Source organism: Gavialis gangeticus, unplaced genomic scaffold (genome assembly GCF_001723915.1).
Source record: "Gavialis gangeticus isolate Ggan-Ray unplaced genomic scaffold, GavGan_comp1, whole genome shotgun sequence".
In the NCBI taxonomy this organism is placed as follows: Eukaryota; Metazoa; Chordata; order Crocodylia; family Gavialidae; genus Gavialis; species Gavialis gangeticus.
The window spans coordinates 7,576,541-7,592,111 of NW_017729023.1; the positions used below are offsets into that span (position 1 = coordinate 7,576,541).

General features: G+C 42.7%; 1 protein-coding gene across 2 annotated transcripts in view; it reads left to right on the top strand.

Annotated features, from left to right (window-relative positions):
- Window positions 1-15,571, top strand: part of WRN (Werner syndrome RecQ like helicase) — a 197,497-nt gene that overhangs the window by 129,438 nt on the left and 52,488 nt on the right. For both annotated transcript variants that reach the window (XR_002097222.1, XM_019516772.1), the window contains exons 17-20: window positions 2,827-2,933; window positions 6,144-6,331; window positions 10,059-10,233; window positions 13,801-13,982. Coding sequence is in view for 1 of the 2 variants with exons in the window: in XM_019516772.1 (XP_019372317.1) it covers window positions 2,827-2,933; window positions 6,144-6,331; window positions 10,059-10,233; window positions 13,801-13,982 (652 nt within the window). In the remaining variant the exon portion in view is untranslated. The remainder of the gene's footprint in view (window positions 1-2,826; window positions 2,934-6,143; window positions 6,332-10,058; window positions 10,234-13,800; window positions 13,983-15,571) is intronic.

Here is a 15,571-nt window from a genome sequence, read left to right on the forward strand (position 1 = left end):
GGGTCGGACTCGATCTGTTAAGGTCCCTTCCGGCCCTAACATCTACAAATCTATGAATTCGCTGATCTACCACAGCATCACCCTGGGGTGATTGGAATCAATTTGCATAAATGAATGACTTGGATTTAGGTTGAACTGAAACAAATTTAAGTGTTTATTCAACAACAATTAGCTGACTATAAAGGACCACAATAACAAGCTAAGTACTGTGTACTAAAATACTATATACATGATCAAGCTAATAAATTGCCATATACAAAACTGTTTACAGGTGGGTGCAGGGTCAGGGTCTGAGAACCACAGTTATGACTGACAAGATAAACAAGAACACATGTAAAAGTACAACTGACACAAAGATAGCAAGGTTTACAGTTCTGCACACATAATCACTTGCCACCCCCTCCTTCCCCCCTATCCCCACCACTGCTGGCAGCTTCTTCAGGGCAGGGGGCCCCAAAACTATTTCTTGCAGGGGGCTGTGGCAGTGCACCTTTGGGTGCCGTGCACCTTAAGGGCAGAGGCAGGCAGCTACCAGGTGCCTGATGAGGGCAGCCATTTTGGAACTAGGCACTGGGGCTGGGAATGGGCAGCTTCCCACATTATACCACCAGTTTATGGGAACAGCAAAGTCGTGGCATGTGAGACTGCCCCATGGAGACAGGTGGGTGAGCTGGCATGAGACCTGGCCCTGAGAGTTGCCCCCTGTCACAGGGGCCCAAAAAATTGTGGGCTGGCCCCGGTGGTGAGCCAGACTCGCTGCCAATGGCCATGGGCAGTGGAGCCTAAGTTCTCTAAATTCCATTGCATGCCACACCCCCTGACTTCCAGTGGCCTTCTAGTAGCCTGGCAGGTTGGACAGAGTAGCTTCCTGGGCCAGATCCAACCCACACACTTTATATTTGACACTCCTGATCTAAGGAATCCATTACTTGCCACTGTCAGAAAGGATACTAAGCCAGAGGCTCTCAAACTGTGATCCATGGACCACCACTGGTCCATGAGCTCCATTTAGGATGTCTGCAGAAAGGTTGCGGAACAGTCGAGAATAGCTGTACTTGTAAGGTAAGACTACTAGTATTAAAATATGAGTTGTGTGCTTTGAATTGTAGAACAAAAAAAAGTTTAAGTGGTCTGCCGAGACCCTCAGCAATTTGCAAGTGGCCCATGAAAAAAAGTTTGAGAATCACTGTACTAAGCTATACAGACCTTTGTTCTGATCCAATATGTTGGTTCTTGAGACCTCCAAGACAGACCATCTAATTGTATACACTTCATGTAGCAGGTTGATGTAAGTGACAGTTGAGGAGACAGCTGAGGAGACAAAGCAATAGTTTAAATTGTAATGTATTTACAGTAAAAGCTCTGTTATCTGGCATCCATGAGGAATGGAGGGTGCCAGTTAATCAAATATTACAGGTGCTGGCTCCTACTGTGGGGGTCTTTAAGAGGAGGCTTGATGCCTACCTAGCTGGGATCATTTGAGCCCAGTTTTTGCTCCTGCCCAGGCAGGGGGTCAGACTTGAAGATCTACAAGGTCCCTTCCAACCCTACTTCTGTGATTCTATGATTATGAAATATGCTGGTTACCTGGGAGTTATACTTATCTCCAGCCTGGCTGGTGCACTAGGGCTTTCACTCCCTACCATCAGTGTGTCAGGGGACAGAGGGGGAGGGGAGCCTGTGCAGGCTGCTTTGCCCTGGGCCATAGTCCACGAGGAAGAAGTGAGACTCAGCTTGCGGCAGCAAAACCAGAAGTGCCACGGTGGGATTTCCGGTTTTGCTTTTGCCGCTTCAATTGGCAAGTGATACGTAAGATGGCAGATGCTGGTTAATGGAGCATTCCAGACAGTAAAGTGCCAGATAACACAGCTTTTACTATATTATGAGTGATGTTTACTGTACAAGAAGAGGTTATGGGGTGCAGTAGCAATCATCTTTGTAGTCTGTCTTCTGTCTAGTTTACCTGCGTGGAGTCTGTAAGTGTGCCCTACTTGTTAGAAGTGGGAGGAGTGGGAAGAGGTGAAGTTATAAACATGCTATCAAAGATGAGCTTGAGGGCAAAGACTTGGTAAAGAAAAGTGTGGAGCTCAGGCAGAGAGGACAGATTTGAAAAATCTCTTGTGGTTTCTTCCCAAAAAAAAAAAAAAGAAGTCAGTGTGAAAATAGACTCCCAGAGTTGGTGACAACCATTTCCAAAAACTTGAAAAAATTAAGTCATCCAAGAATTACATGAGATTCCCGTTTGTAGTACCTCAGAACTTGACCTCAGTTTTCTCAGACTTCTTGCTGTGAAATGTTAACATATGCAAACTGAAGTTTCTTTGTTTTAGGACTTTCTGGGTACATCCACATGTGCCATTAAGGCAACATTAGAAACTCTGGCACAGTGCTGGAGAAAACTGCTCCCAGGTGCAGTTTCTGCATGTGCACCTGGGACCGCAGCAGTCTGAGTCAAGGCAGTGCAGCCCCGAGCTGACAGGCGGCCCAGGGGGTCAGCCTCAGGCTCTGTGGGGTGGCGTCAGTTGGTGAAGGAGCTGACTGGAGCACAAGGGTGCTAAAGTATGGGGCTAGGCAGCAGGCAGTCTCCCACACTTTTGTGGTACTCTTGTGCCCCAGCCTGCCCCTGTCACTGTCTACATGTGCATTTTGATGGAGTTAGTTAATTTACTGCATCCTAATACACACGTAGACAGTGACACTTTACTGTGGAACTAATTAGTCAACTCCACAGTAAACAGCATGTGTAGATGCAGCCTCTGTGTCTTTGTCGAAATGTGTTACATAATTTCTTTGTTCAGTTTGTACTGTGGATTCTTTTCCTTCAAGGTATCACACTCATAGCTGTCGATGAAGCTCATTGCATTTCAGAGTGGGGTCATGACTTCAGAAATTCCTTTAGGACTTTGGGTTTGTTAAAGAAGACTCTCCCTTTGGTAAGGTTTTATAATGTATCCTATTTTAAATAGGGGAGGAAGGTGTTTTTAGTTACCTTTTAAAAGTTGAATTTTTATTCATCATAACTTTAGGATTTCCTCTTCTGACATTGTTTTTTTTCATTTATACTGAGAAATTTGAAATCCATACCATGTCTGCCCTGAAATATATTGATGTCTCTTTAGAGTGGGTGCTTTTTAAAATTGTTACAGCACAGAAAAAATGCTTTCAAATATGTGCCCTTCTTCAGGCTTAGGAGAATTCAAAGATTGTAAAAGTTCTCCTAGGTAGAGAAGAAATGAAGTTTCTTTTTTGCTTGGGAGAACCTTTACAGTCTTTGAATTCTCCTCCTCCTGAAGAAGGGTGTTTGGACCCAAAAGCTTGCAAAGAAGTTTTTTTCTATTATTTTTTTGATCTAATAAAAGATATCGCTTCCAACTTGAGAGTTTTGTTTGTCTGTATTTCTTAGAACAGCACAGGTACAACATGTACCCCTTCAAATATGCACACTTAGGTGTTGGAAGTGTATGTGACAGTCTCAGTATCTAAAGGAAGATCTGCTAGAATTAAACTGAGGTAATTTTTTGCCTTTCATCACGAAGGCAAAGAACAAACTCTCCTTAACTAGCAGAGTCTTAATGAGGGAGGCGAGCCCCTGGAGACTGCTCAGTCTAGACAGTTGATGGACGAGACTCCAGAAGACTAAGGAGTTCCAGGTCTGAGACTTCCCGACCCTCTGGGATAACTTGGAAGTTCAAAAAGGCCTAGAAACAGACATAATTCCACTGTCTGGCATTAACACTCAAAGATCAGGGTGGGGAAAACACAGAGAGCATTTTTGTTTGGATTCAGTAAGGCCTTCAGAAAGTGGCAGAGCTTCCATTGCCAAAGACACAGAGCCAGATCTCACTTAGCAACACAAAGATCATGATAATGTAGTTAAGTAGTCTCCACACCTCTGATCCTATGAGTCTTCTGTAAGATGAGACACCCCTAGTTATAATTAATAGTCCCCAAAGGGCTAAGACAGATTTAGTATCTGGATCTCCTGACCCTTTTGGTGAGATATCTTATGAATCTGCTAGTGGTATCAGCATCTTCTTTGGACTTCCCAATTTCTCCACATCTTTTTCTTAAAGAGTGGTTCCCAAAGCTGGGCTCAGTACTCCAGCTGAGTACACACCTCTGCTGTAGATCCTGGAATAATTACTTCCTCTAACTGGTGTTGGACACAAAGGGCTCTGGCAGACATAACATTCATCATGCTTTATATTCAAATATAGCAGGACAGAAAGAGACCCTTAGTATCGTAGATTCATAGAAGTAGGGTCAGAAGGGACCTTGTAGATCCCTTCCAACCTTACTTCTATAAATCTATGAATCCCACAGGACTGCTCTACCTCCCCTTTTTCCAAGCGGGAGGGAGTAACAGAGAGCAGCTGGCTCCCTGATAGGTTTAGAATTCCCTTCCCCTTAAACCTCAGCTCTGGCAGGCATTGACATCTTCAAGAATCACTGCAAGACCTTTCTGTTTGAGCAGGCATTTAGCAAGCAAGGCTAAGTTTAGGGTATTGTTCAGGGATTTTTTTTTTGTTTTATATCCCTCATTAATATTCTACCTGCTTTTTTAAATTTTTCTCTTACCGTAAGCCACCCTGAGCCTTTGGGAAAGGTGGCTTATAAGTCTAATCCAGAAACACATTATTTTGTAAGCAGATAAAACAGTATGATATAGGCGTATCCTAAAATAGACATGCATGTTCTGTGGACAGTACTTAATTCTTCATGTAGCTAATAAAGAAGTGAAAATTCTTATATTTACATTTTGTGGGGTTTTTTCGTTTTCTCTAAGTTTTCTTGAAGATAGTATAATGAAATTTAAAGTGTGTATTTCTATTATTTACATATGTATTTCACTGTTTTTACAGCATAAGTACATGCATAGTTTAGGGTTTTTTGTGTTTAAATTTTATATCTACTAGTTGGTCATTCACCATTTTGTAAATTTTGCATTTGATTGTCCCTCTCTCAGTGTAATACTTTTTCATTTGTCTCTCTTGAGTTTCACCCTGACCATTTTTCCAGTTTATCAAGGTCATTTTGCATCCCAGTCCTGTCTACCCCTACTATGCAGAAAGTTACATGCCAAAGGGTGGGAATTTCAAAACTATCTGAATGACCACAGAACCTAACTGAATTCTAGTAACTGAGGTACTCTTAAAACACCCATCCTTAGCTAAATAGGATTTAGGGGCCTAACTTTTGGCACATATCTGTGGAGACTTTGTTCTCAGGTACCTAACTTTAGGCCCTTGTATTTGAAAATGAGCGTAATCACATTGAAGATGGAAATAAAAGTAATAATTCAATTACATTAAAATGTATATATTTGAAATATAATTTTGTGCTCTTCTGTCCCTTCCTCCCCACTAGGCAGGTAACTGTTTGTTTGGTGACTTTTTTGAGTGATCTCTTGTGACAATAGGACAGGTCTAAGTTGCTAAGTATTGTGTATATTTTTCAAAAGCATCAGGTTTTTCCAGGAATGATAAACAGATCATGATATCTAATCCCATCCTGGTTGATACTTGACATTGGTGAGGTCGCAGCTGGAGTACTGCATCCAGTTCTGGGTGCCACACTTTAAGAACCATGTGGAGAAACTTGAGAGAGTCCAGAGAAGAGCCACTTGTATGATTAAAGGCCTGAAGAGCAAGCCCTACAAGGAAAGGCTGACATATATGAGACTGTTCAGCCTAGAAAAGACAAGACTTTGCGGGGATTGTGTTGCAGCTTACAAATATATCGCGGGGGGGAGCATCAGGGGCTAGGTGAACAACTATTCACCAAAGCGCCCCAGGGGAAAACCAGGACCAATTCATAAACTCCTAGAACAAGGCTTCAGACTGGATATAAGGAAAAACTTCATGGTTCATGTGACCAGACTCTGGAATAGACTCCCAGTGGGGGTGATACAGGCACCATCCCAGGAGATCTTCAAAAGGAGACTAGGCGCACACCTTGTTAGGGTTATTTGACCCCAGCAGTCTTTCCTGCCCAGAGCAGAGGGGCTGGACCTGATGATCTCACAAGTTCCCTTCCAGCCCTAAACTTCTATGAATCTGTGATTTAGAATAATCTTACAAAGTAGGAATTAATGGCCTCTCTTATTCCTGATTTGTCTTGTTTATCTCTACTTTTCATTTCAGGTTCCTATTGTTGCTTTAACTGCAACAGCAAGTCCTTCGGTTAGAGCAGACATAGTAGACTGTCTGCGCCTAAGGAATCCTCAGGTCACGTGTACTAGTTTTGACCGACCTAATCTGTACTTGGAAGTTGGACGGAAGACTGGCAGTATCCTTCAGGATTTAAAACAATTCCTCATTAAAAAGGGAAGGTGAGAATTTACTAACTTATTTGTACTGTGCGCTGCTGCTGTTCTGTCTCTGATGCTATCCAAGTCCAGGAATGATAAGGATCTTTATGGTAGGGCATTTTTACACATGCTAGTGCTGCAGTGCCCAACACTTTGAAAAGTGTGCAGTACTGTGTCGCTTGCAGTTGTATAAGCGGTGAAATGTGTTTAGTGCTGAGAAACTAGTGGTGATGCGTTTTTGAATTAAAACACATAGAAGATGTTTTAGTAGAAAAGCGCGCTGCTGCCATTTTCTGTGTGCTGATGCGCATTTCGCTGCTTATACAACTGCATGCGGCGCAGTGCAGTTCACATCAGCTTGTGTGGAGCAGACTCAATTATGCAGTGTGCTCCAAAGTGGCAGATATCCAGTAGATTGTGGGACAAAAAGGTATGTGTATAAATACCCATAGTTAGGAGACTGGGTTTTCTTCCCATCTCAGTTACTGACCTTGTGTGTGACCTTGGATAGGCCACTTAACTTCTTTTCCTCTATATCTCCTCTTAGCCTTTGATTTGTCTTATTAATAATGTCAGGGCAGGGATAAATGAACTCTTGCTGTGTTCATACAGTACCCAGGAGTAGGGACCTTGGTCTTGGCTGGGATCTCTAGGTGTTTCTATGATAAAAATAATAATTAACTGAATAGCAAATTACTTTCTGACCTATAGTATATGAAAAATAAGTTTAAGTTTATCAACTGAAATGTAAATTTAGAGTTATATGGAGGCTTTTGTAATAGAAGTGACATTAAAGCTCTTTTCTGCTAGAAGACCAATGGTATGACAACACAGCAGAGAAAATAGCACTGGCTAGACACAGAACTGCCACAGTGCTTAACTTTTAGAAGAACTTAAATCCCCCTCTTATGTAACTTAGTAGAGGCCAAGGGGTGAGGACAACCATCATTTCTGTGGAGAGGGCAAGGTGGAATTCACCTTGGAGGTCTTATCAGCACAGTGACATTTAACATGTGTCTCTGTACCAGTCTGAATGAATCCAGACCCCCTACTTGCAAGCATGGGTGTTAAAAACTTGGATAAAATTTTCAGAAAGACTCTCTTTCCCATTGACTTCTTTGAAACTCAGAACCATAACCTGCATACTCCCCTGCACAGACCAAGGCTTTCATTTTTCATAGAAAAAAATTTATAAGCAAAACTCCTGAATATCTGTGTTGCAGAAAATTTTGCATGCATCTTTTAATAGAACAAGTAATTCTTACACAGCTACACCACTATGTTAAAGGATGTAAAAAAACTTATCCATCTTCAATAGAATCATAGCTGGCAGAACTGATATACAGAATGAACTGACAAATAGGTGGAATGGTTTGTCTTAAGACGTCAGACCCCAACATCAACTACTATGAAGAACACTCAGCCTGTTTTTCCCTTGGAGAAGAACAGAGATATGTACACAACTTGCGTAGAAAATACCTTAATTGAGAGCATTATCCACCCGACCAATTCTTACAGTTGGTTCTGTTAAGCTTGCAAAGCTCAAGAAACCCTAAACAAATACTAAGGCCATACAGTGCATTCCAATGAGTATGCACATGCAGTGATGCGCATTTCCCATGGGATAAATGGCAGCAGCTCATAATTGTGCCACTACTATTTGTCCCCAGTCATGCCCCTGCATGTGTGCTCTAGCATGTGACAAAGTGATCTGGGTGGGATAGGGGAGGCTGGGGCCAGCATCTGTTCTGGCCCAGCAGCCTTATCTGGGGTCCTGGGTGCCTCCTGGGGCAGCAGCAGCACCGAACAAGCCTCTTGGAGCCTGGCTGGCAGCCAGAGAATGGCTATGGCCAGGAAGGCTCTGTTTCTGGTGGTGTGCATGGCTGCCATGTGCTCTGCGCTGTATTTTAGCAATGGGTTGGGTTTTTTACGTCAGGATCTCCCAGTGTCAAAAAAACAGCTGTGTTGCAGATTCGCAGTGTGGCAAACAGGTGCATGTGCACAACATGTGGTTTGCAGCACCTCAGATTGCTTTGAGGCACTGCAAACTGCGCATGCATGCTCATCGGGACACACCCATAAGATGTATAGCAAGTCTAGGTCTTTCAGAGCTGGTAATAATGAGCAAAAGAACAGCTATACCATGCTGTACCATGCATTGACCACTACTAATGGAAGTTATCTGTCTCTCTTTTAGAGAAGTGAACCTACCTAACTTTTTAAAGAACAATGGCTCACCCAATCTTCCTGAAAGCCAACACTGCTGAAAACTTCTCTGATTACCATCCAATTTTTAGCTTCCTATACTTGCAAAACTGGCCAATATCCAATAGCCAAGACAAAAACCTTATTAGTGTCAATAGAGTCTAGTCATACCAGTTCCTTCACTTCTTTGCTGTTGAGCTTCTGCAACTTTAGATATTATAAATGAGAGTAATGGTAATCCATATACATGACATAGTAGGAGTAGGTGGCATAGCACTGTGGTGCCTCCAGTTGAACTCCGCTGCAGAGTGCTGAGTGAAGATAGGAAACTGCACCTCTCCACCAGAAGCCCTCTTATATATCACAGGAATGCATATTAATCTCTTTCTATGTGTGGGAGGTCACACAGAGCAACAGTGAGGTACTATGAACTCATCTGTCAACACTACAGTTTAGTGATGTTGACAACTCCCGTGATTCTCTAATGCAAATGTTGCCTCTGCTGTGATATCAGTGCCTGCAGGAGATCAGCTCTCAACTAAAGGGTAGCTGGCCCAAAGTCAACCCTGACAAGGCTAAGGGATGCTGGTTGGAAAAAGGGAAAGCTTTGGAGTCCTAACCAGGGTACTGCTTTTCTTCGTCCTAAGAGTGAGACTGAAGGAGGAAGGTTTTGGGTTTCTGTGGCTGTTACTATTATTTCTGCATTGTGACTGCTGTCCTATTATGATCCCATTCATAAAGCTGTTTTCTGAACAGTATCTAGCTCTCTGTGATTCTGTTTGTTTATACTACTCTTATTTTAGGTGTTTTCTGTTTGGAGGGTGGGTATCTGGCTCAAAAGGGGAAAAGTAAGAGGAGGGAAGTTCTGGTGCTGGAAACAGGGCTGGGATAAAAATGTTTTACTTGGGAGCATTGGAGTAATGTGTGTACATGTGTAGGTGGGAGCAGGAGGAGGCTGCACTAAGAAAAGGAATCGGATGAGAGAGGCGAGTGACACCCTGCCTACCTGTCTGAATTGTTTCCACAAGATTATGGTGCCCTTTTTAATACAGCTTGGCATCATCATCCTCAGTTGCATGACATTTGTGTCAGAGTAGCACAATATAACATGCACTTAGTGCATTAGCTAGAATGTCACCCACAGAAATTGTACTCTGGTGGGAGTATACAAAAATTATTAATGTTTCAGTGTTTTGGGGGAAGACAAGTAGTATGGAAATAGAAGAGATTTTGAACTGTTGTTGACATGATTCTTAGCAAGGCTAAGAATCCAAAAGCAGATGCCAAGCTGGTATTAACTGTCCTAATACCAGTAAAGTCTACAGAATAGTGACAATTAACGCCATCTTCCCAAGAGTTGACAACTTCAAAATAAATCAGAAAATAATGTTGAGTTTTGAAGCTGCTTATGTCCAGAATAATAACAGATTAGTGCAAAATCTTCATCTTTTCACCTTTTTGTCTGTTTAGTTAGAAGTCAAAAGTGTGTTTCATAAACGATTGCCATTTACAGTATATATCATTTTATTGTTGTTTTTCTTAGTTCTACCTATGAGTTTGAAGGACCTACTATCGTCTATTGCCCTTCAAGAAAGATTACCAGTCAAGTAGCTGCTGAGCTGATGAAATTAAATGTAGTCTGTGGCATGTACCATGCTGGCATGGGAATCAAAGAAAGAAGATATGTCCATCATAGGTTTATGAGAGATGAAATCCAGGTATAAGGAAAACTCAGTTTGTTTGTTCCTATACAGTGGTAGTGTAAGACTGATGTTTTAGCCCTGATGGTCCAGAAATTATGCAAAAGACAAGGATTTCCTAGTTTGATAGCTATTACTGGACCAAAAGATATGAACCTAAGAAATCCTTGCCTCTTATTATGGCATTCTGTGGGAAATGAATTGGGTGTTGCTTTGACATGTACAGGTCAGGTCAAATCAGTCCCGAGGCTGCTTCGACCGTTGGGGCACCTTTAAATGCTGTAACGGTCCTTCTAGATTAGTTGAGTTGCTTTGCATCATTGGTGATTCTTCAGGCAAAGTGACATGATTTTTTAACCTCATGTTAACTGCACTTAAATTTTAAATATATATAGTATTATCATCTTAAAATTCTTCCAACATGTTTATAGTTGGTGCAACCAACATACAAGTAGGAATTGCTTTGCTCATTGCTGAAGCACAGCTACTCTTTAGCATAGTGTTCAGCTTTTTTGGCCCTTTTGTCTAATAGCTGATTTAATCAGTTGTAGATAAAAGCTCCAAAGAGCCCTGCTGAAGCACCTGAACTACACAGACACTGCAGAACTGTGTCAAACTAATGTGCTGCTGCTTCTAGTAAAGCGCATCTTTGTGGTTTTTTTCTATGTCTGTCAGTATCCGTAATGATATTTTATCTGCAGGTGTATTACAGTTGTTATTTTATCATTATTGTTAACATTAAATGCCATGCATATCTTATCCAGTAAGATCTTGTAGCAATAGGAAATAATTATGAATGGGATCTAAGGCTGTAGACTATTAATCATTAATTGTATTTTGTTTTTTAGTGAATGTAACTTCTTTTGTTTTCTCTGATGAGATCAAATGATCCAGGAGACTGCCAAAAAATCTGCAATAAGTAATCAATTGCAAGTTTGTTTTCACTGCTCTTTCCTAGTAACTGTTCTATTTCATTTGCAGAAAGTAGTAATTACATCTTGTAATTTAATAAAAATTGATATTCTTCAGGTAGTTGTTCACACATGTATTCTCGCATGTGGATACTGCTTACCTCCTGAACCTCTGATTTGAGACTTTATGACCTCAGGAATACCCTACTGTATGCTCTAGCCCCTCACTTCCATCTGCTTTCTGATCTGAAAGAATAAAGAGGAAAATATGCATCCTTGCTCTTTAGTTTCTCTTTAGTTAGTGACAGGTACTTCAACTGGCTGAGCTGGAGCATTGTCTTTGTCAGTTATCTTTTGCAGCCTGCACTTGTTTAACCGAGGCTTACCTTGATTTCAGTTTATTAGTTTGTTTTTTTTCTTTTCCCTTTCAAAATCAGCTCTTTAATTTTGTATTCTGTTTCTTTTTCAGTCCTTTTGTGCTTTCATGGTTATTTTCTCCCCTAACTTATTTTCTTTTATGGCTACATCATGTGATGCCATTTCATAGCATACTGCAGTATTTCCCAACCTTCTTCAGCCCAAGGCATGCTTACATTAATAAAATTTTTTGGTGGCACACCTGTTAAGGCATTCCCCATCCTCATACCTATTGTAGCTCATTGCCATGGCAAAATTCTGCGGCACACCTGTTCGTTTCTGATGGCACACTGGTTGGGAAACACTGGCATAGTGTAGTGTTTTTTCAGCTGCAAGATGTCCCTCCCAGGGAAGGGCATGAAAAGCTCTTGAAGAGTGGGGTGTTGAAATTGGTAGGGAGAATTGGAGGGAAGTGGCAGTAGTGGCATGGGGAATTGGCCAGCATACAGTGGCTGAATTAAGGGGTGTGTGAGAGTGGCTGAATGAGTGGCAGTGGGGTGTAGATCCCAAAAGTTTTGTAAGCACTGGCATAGCACTTTGAGGACATTCACCTTTTCTCTGCAGTTTTTGCTCCAACTTTTGTTGAAGATAATATCTACCTTGGTGGCTGTTGCCCAGCGGAGTGAGGTGGAGGCCGTCTCTCCCCAGCAGGCCACTGCCTCTCTCACCAAAGAGTGGACTGTGATTGTGGAAGCCAAAGCCTACATGATGACACCAGCGCCGCAGTCTTTGGTTGACTACCTCAACTCGTCTCTCCCTCCCCAGCCCCTGACCCACAACTGGAAGGAGCAAGGAAAAGACCACCCGTGCCCCCAAACCGCTAAACCCTGCTCCCAGAGCCCTGTAGTCTCTCATGACCCAGACAGGGTTGCTCCGAGCCGTGTCATTCATGCCCACATGGATAAGGTAGCGGTCAGAGGGCCTGATAGCAGGATCCTCTCTGCTGTTTCCCTGATGTGGGCCCCTAGGAAGTAGCAGACCCCTTGGGGTAGGAGGTCGGGGCGGCAGATTGCCCCCTCAGGAGGGAGTCTCCCACGACGACCACTCTGTGTTTCATTTTAGGGAGAGTAAGGGCAGGTGATGCTCCCATGCCTGCAGGAGCTGGCATCTCCGCAGGCTCTGCTGGGGCTGCAAGAGGCTTGTGCCTGTTGTAAAGCCCCAGAGGGGAGAGGACCTTGGTGTGGCGGGCCTTGGGGCCCTTGACCACCTTGGTCCAACCCCCTGGCTGGACAGTATAGGAGATCCCCGAGTCCTCCCTTGTCCTGGGAGGTGACCTTGGTCTACCCTCCCTACCTGTATTGACACCTCCCTTTCCAAGAGGTGGAAAAGATCTTCAGAACCAGTGCCATTGTTATCTTCAGTATGTTCTACCTATCTAGGCCTATCTATAATTCCTCATGAACTTTTACTCTAGCTGAACTATTGTCAGCATCTCGGTCACCAGGCCATTTTGTACCAGGCCTACTGCTCTCTTACCTCCCTCAGTATTACCATGTTTCTCATGCCCAGAATTGCTGGTACCACACTTTTAATACAGAATGCTCCAGCTCCTTCTCTGGAATGAAGTTACTCTGTTCTAATAACCCAAGGCTCCCTTATTACAGTCTTTCTAGAAACCACCATATCTGGCACTGTGATGCTAGTACTCCTCTGATACCTTCTAGAATTGGTCACAAAACATTTACTCCATCATGTCTATGTCAACCCTGCACATGTCCATAGAGCCTTCTCACAGCACACGGATTGCTCTAGGTCATGTTCTTCCATTTCCTATAGGGACACATGTTTGAGTTCTGCTTTCCAATCTCTGGACTGTTTTCTTGTGTGGAAACTCCCACATGTGGTATATTTCTTCATCTTTGAAAACTGTCCCTTGAGCTGATGGACCAGGAGGCTTTTCAGGTTTCCTCAAGAGCATGGCAAAAGACCTCTCTCTACCTATTGCCAGAGGAAATTGTAGAGGCATGAGTGCATTCATCTCATACCAGCTTCAACAAAGCCTTTTTCCAGCCTCCCCAAATATTTGGAGCTCTCCTGTTTTTGTCCTGCCAGTTGACACACACATTGACAAGAAGTAAAGAGCATCTCTGAAAGGTGTACAGTTTGCTTGAACTCAAATCCTTCATTCCTCTCTCTTCTCAGTCCATGGTGTCCTGCACTTCTTTCACACCTTTGCCTGAACTACAATACAAACCAGTTTATAGTCTGCCTAATCTCTGGAGAGAAGTTCAGTTGTACTGCTATCTTTGTTTTACAGTGTGTTGTTGCTACTGTGGCTTTTGGAATGGGTATCAATAAAGCAGATATCCGGAGAGTTATTCATTATGGAGCCCCTAAGGAAATGGAATCATACTATCAAGAAATTGGAAGAGCTGGCCGTGATGGACTTCCTGCTTCTTGCTCTGTATTGTGGACTCCAGCTGATATGACTCTTAACAGGTAAATTATTGGTTAACAGCATAGAGTCAATGTAATTTTTTTTCACTCTTTATCCAGAATTTAATTTTATTGCCAAAATAAACAGGAGGCAGGAGGTTTTATTATGAACATTGTAATTTGAAATGTTTATGGATAAATAAACGGTATAACTAAAGTGGTATGAATTAAATAGTTCTTTAAGGCCCCTGGCAGATGTTAATACTGTGTAATCATGCAGTTGAGATCAAAGGAATTTTATTTCCAGTTCCAAAAATCTTTTGGGGATTTTTGACATCAAAGATAAAATTCCTGTGATCCCCATTGCATGACTGCCAGTGCAGGGAGCCTGGCATTGGGACCTGGTCCCTGATGCCAGGTTGCCTGACCACTGGCAACTTGAAAACCAGTTCTCCCACTTTGTCCTGCACATGTGATTTGTTACAGCTGAGCTCCCTAGTCTCAGATGTATGCCTGCTTTTTTAAGGTCCTGGAGTGCTATGAGTCTGAGATTGGTGAGTCTAGACTCACAGACCTTTAAAAAGTAGGCATGTAGCTGGGCCATGCATTTAAGATGCAATAAAATGTCAAACTAGCCACAAAGATGTTCCACATAGCTTTTATTGTGCCTGATTTTTAATGTGTGGATTATAGGCATTCAGGAATGGTGCGTGCAGCCCAGTTACATGTGCACCCTTTGAACATACTGGTCTGCAGGTAACCAGCATGTTCACAGGGCAGCAGTCCAGCTAGGCTGCACTAAGCCTTTTAAAAATCTTGGGCACAGAGGGCCCAAGGTCAGGGAGACTTTTTTTTTTAAAGTTCTAGGTGTGGCGTGATTCTGAGATTGGAGGGAGGCTTTGTGATCTTGGGCTCACAGTGCCCCAGGACCTGAAAGTCAGGATTCTGCTGCACTCCTGCTTTTTAAAGCTCCTGGGATACTGGGTATCCAACATAAGGGAGAGGCTCCCTGATATTGGGCTTTCCAGGCCCAAGACTTAAAAAGCTCAGTGCAGCCCAGTGATACTTTGAAACATGCTGCATGGGTGGCTCCTGGTTGCCTACATGCCACATGTTCAGAATCAGCCACAAATGTGCAATATTTTGAAGCTGTGTTGGTATTTTATCATAACTTAAATATCTTGCATGTGATGTGTGTTGCCATTTATTGTGCAATTAATCGCATGATAAATGTAATGTCTGCCAAACTGATTCAAGCTTGGTCATATATCTAGTGAGTTTGAATTCTGCTTGCAAGTGCACCTGTAAGTGTGTCTGTAATAAACTTCATCTTTGTAACAGATAACAGCAGCCAAAATGTTGGCTCTGAGTACAGTTGTTACAGTAGGGACGGAGTGATTTCTGGGATCTTCCTGACATACCAGCCCATTAAAATCGCTCAGACATGTGGAACACAGGTGTCACATGGCTCCAGAGTTGTTAGAATCAACTCAGTTTTTCTGCATTGAAGATCAAGGTCCTGTCTGTGGAGGCCTTCTGTCCTCAGAAAACTAGCGTTCTGTTCGTTTTTGAAGTAGAACCAATGTAGGAATGCAGAAGCTCCCTAATGCGGCCATTTGGATTCATGGGTTTATTCACGCATGCACTCTGAT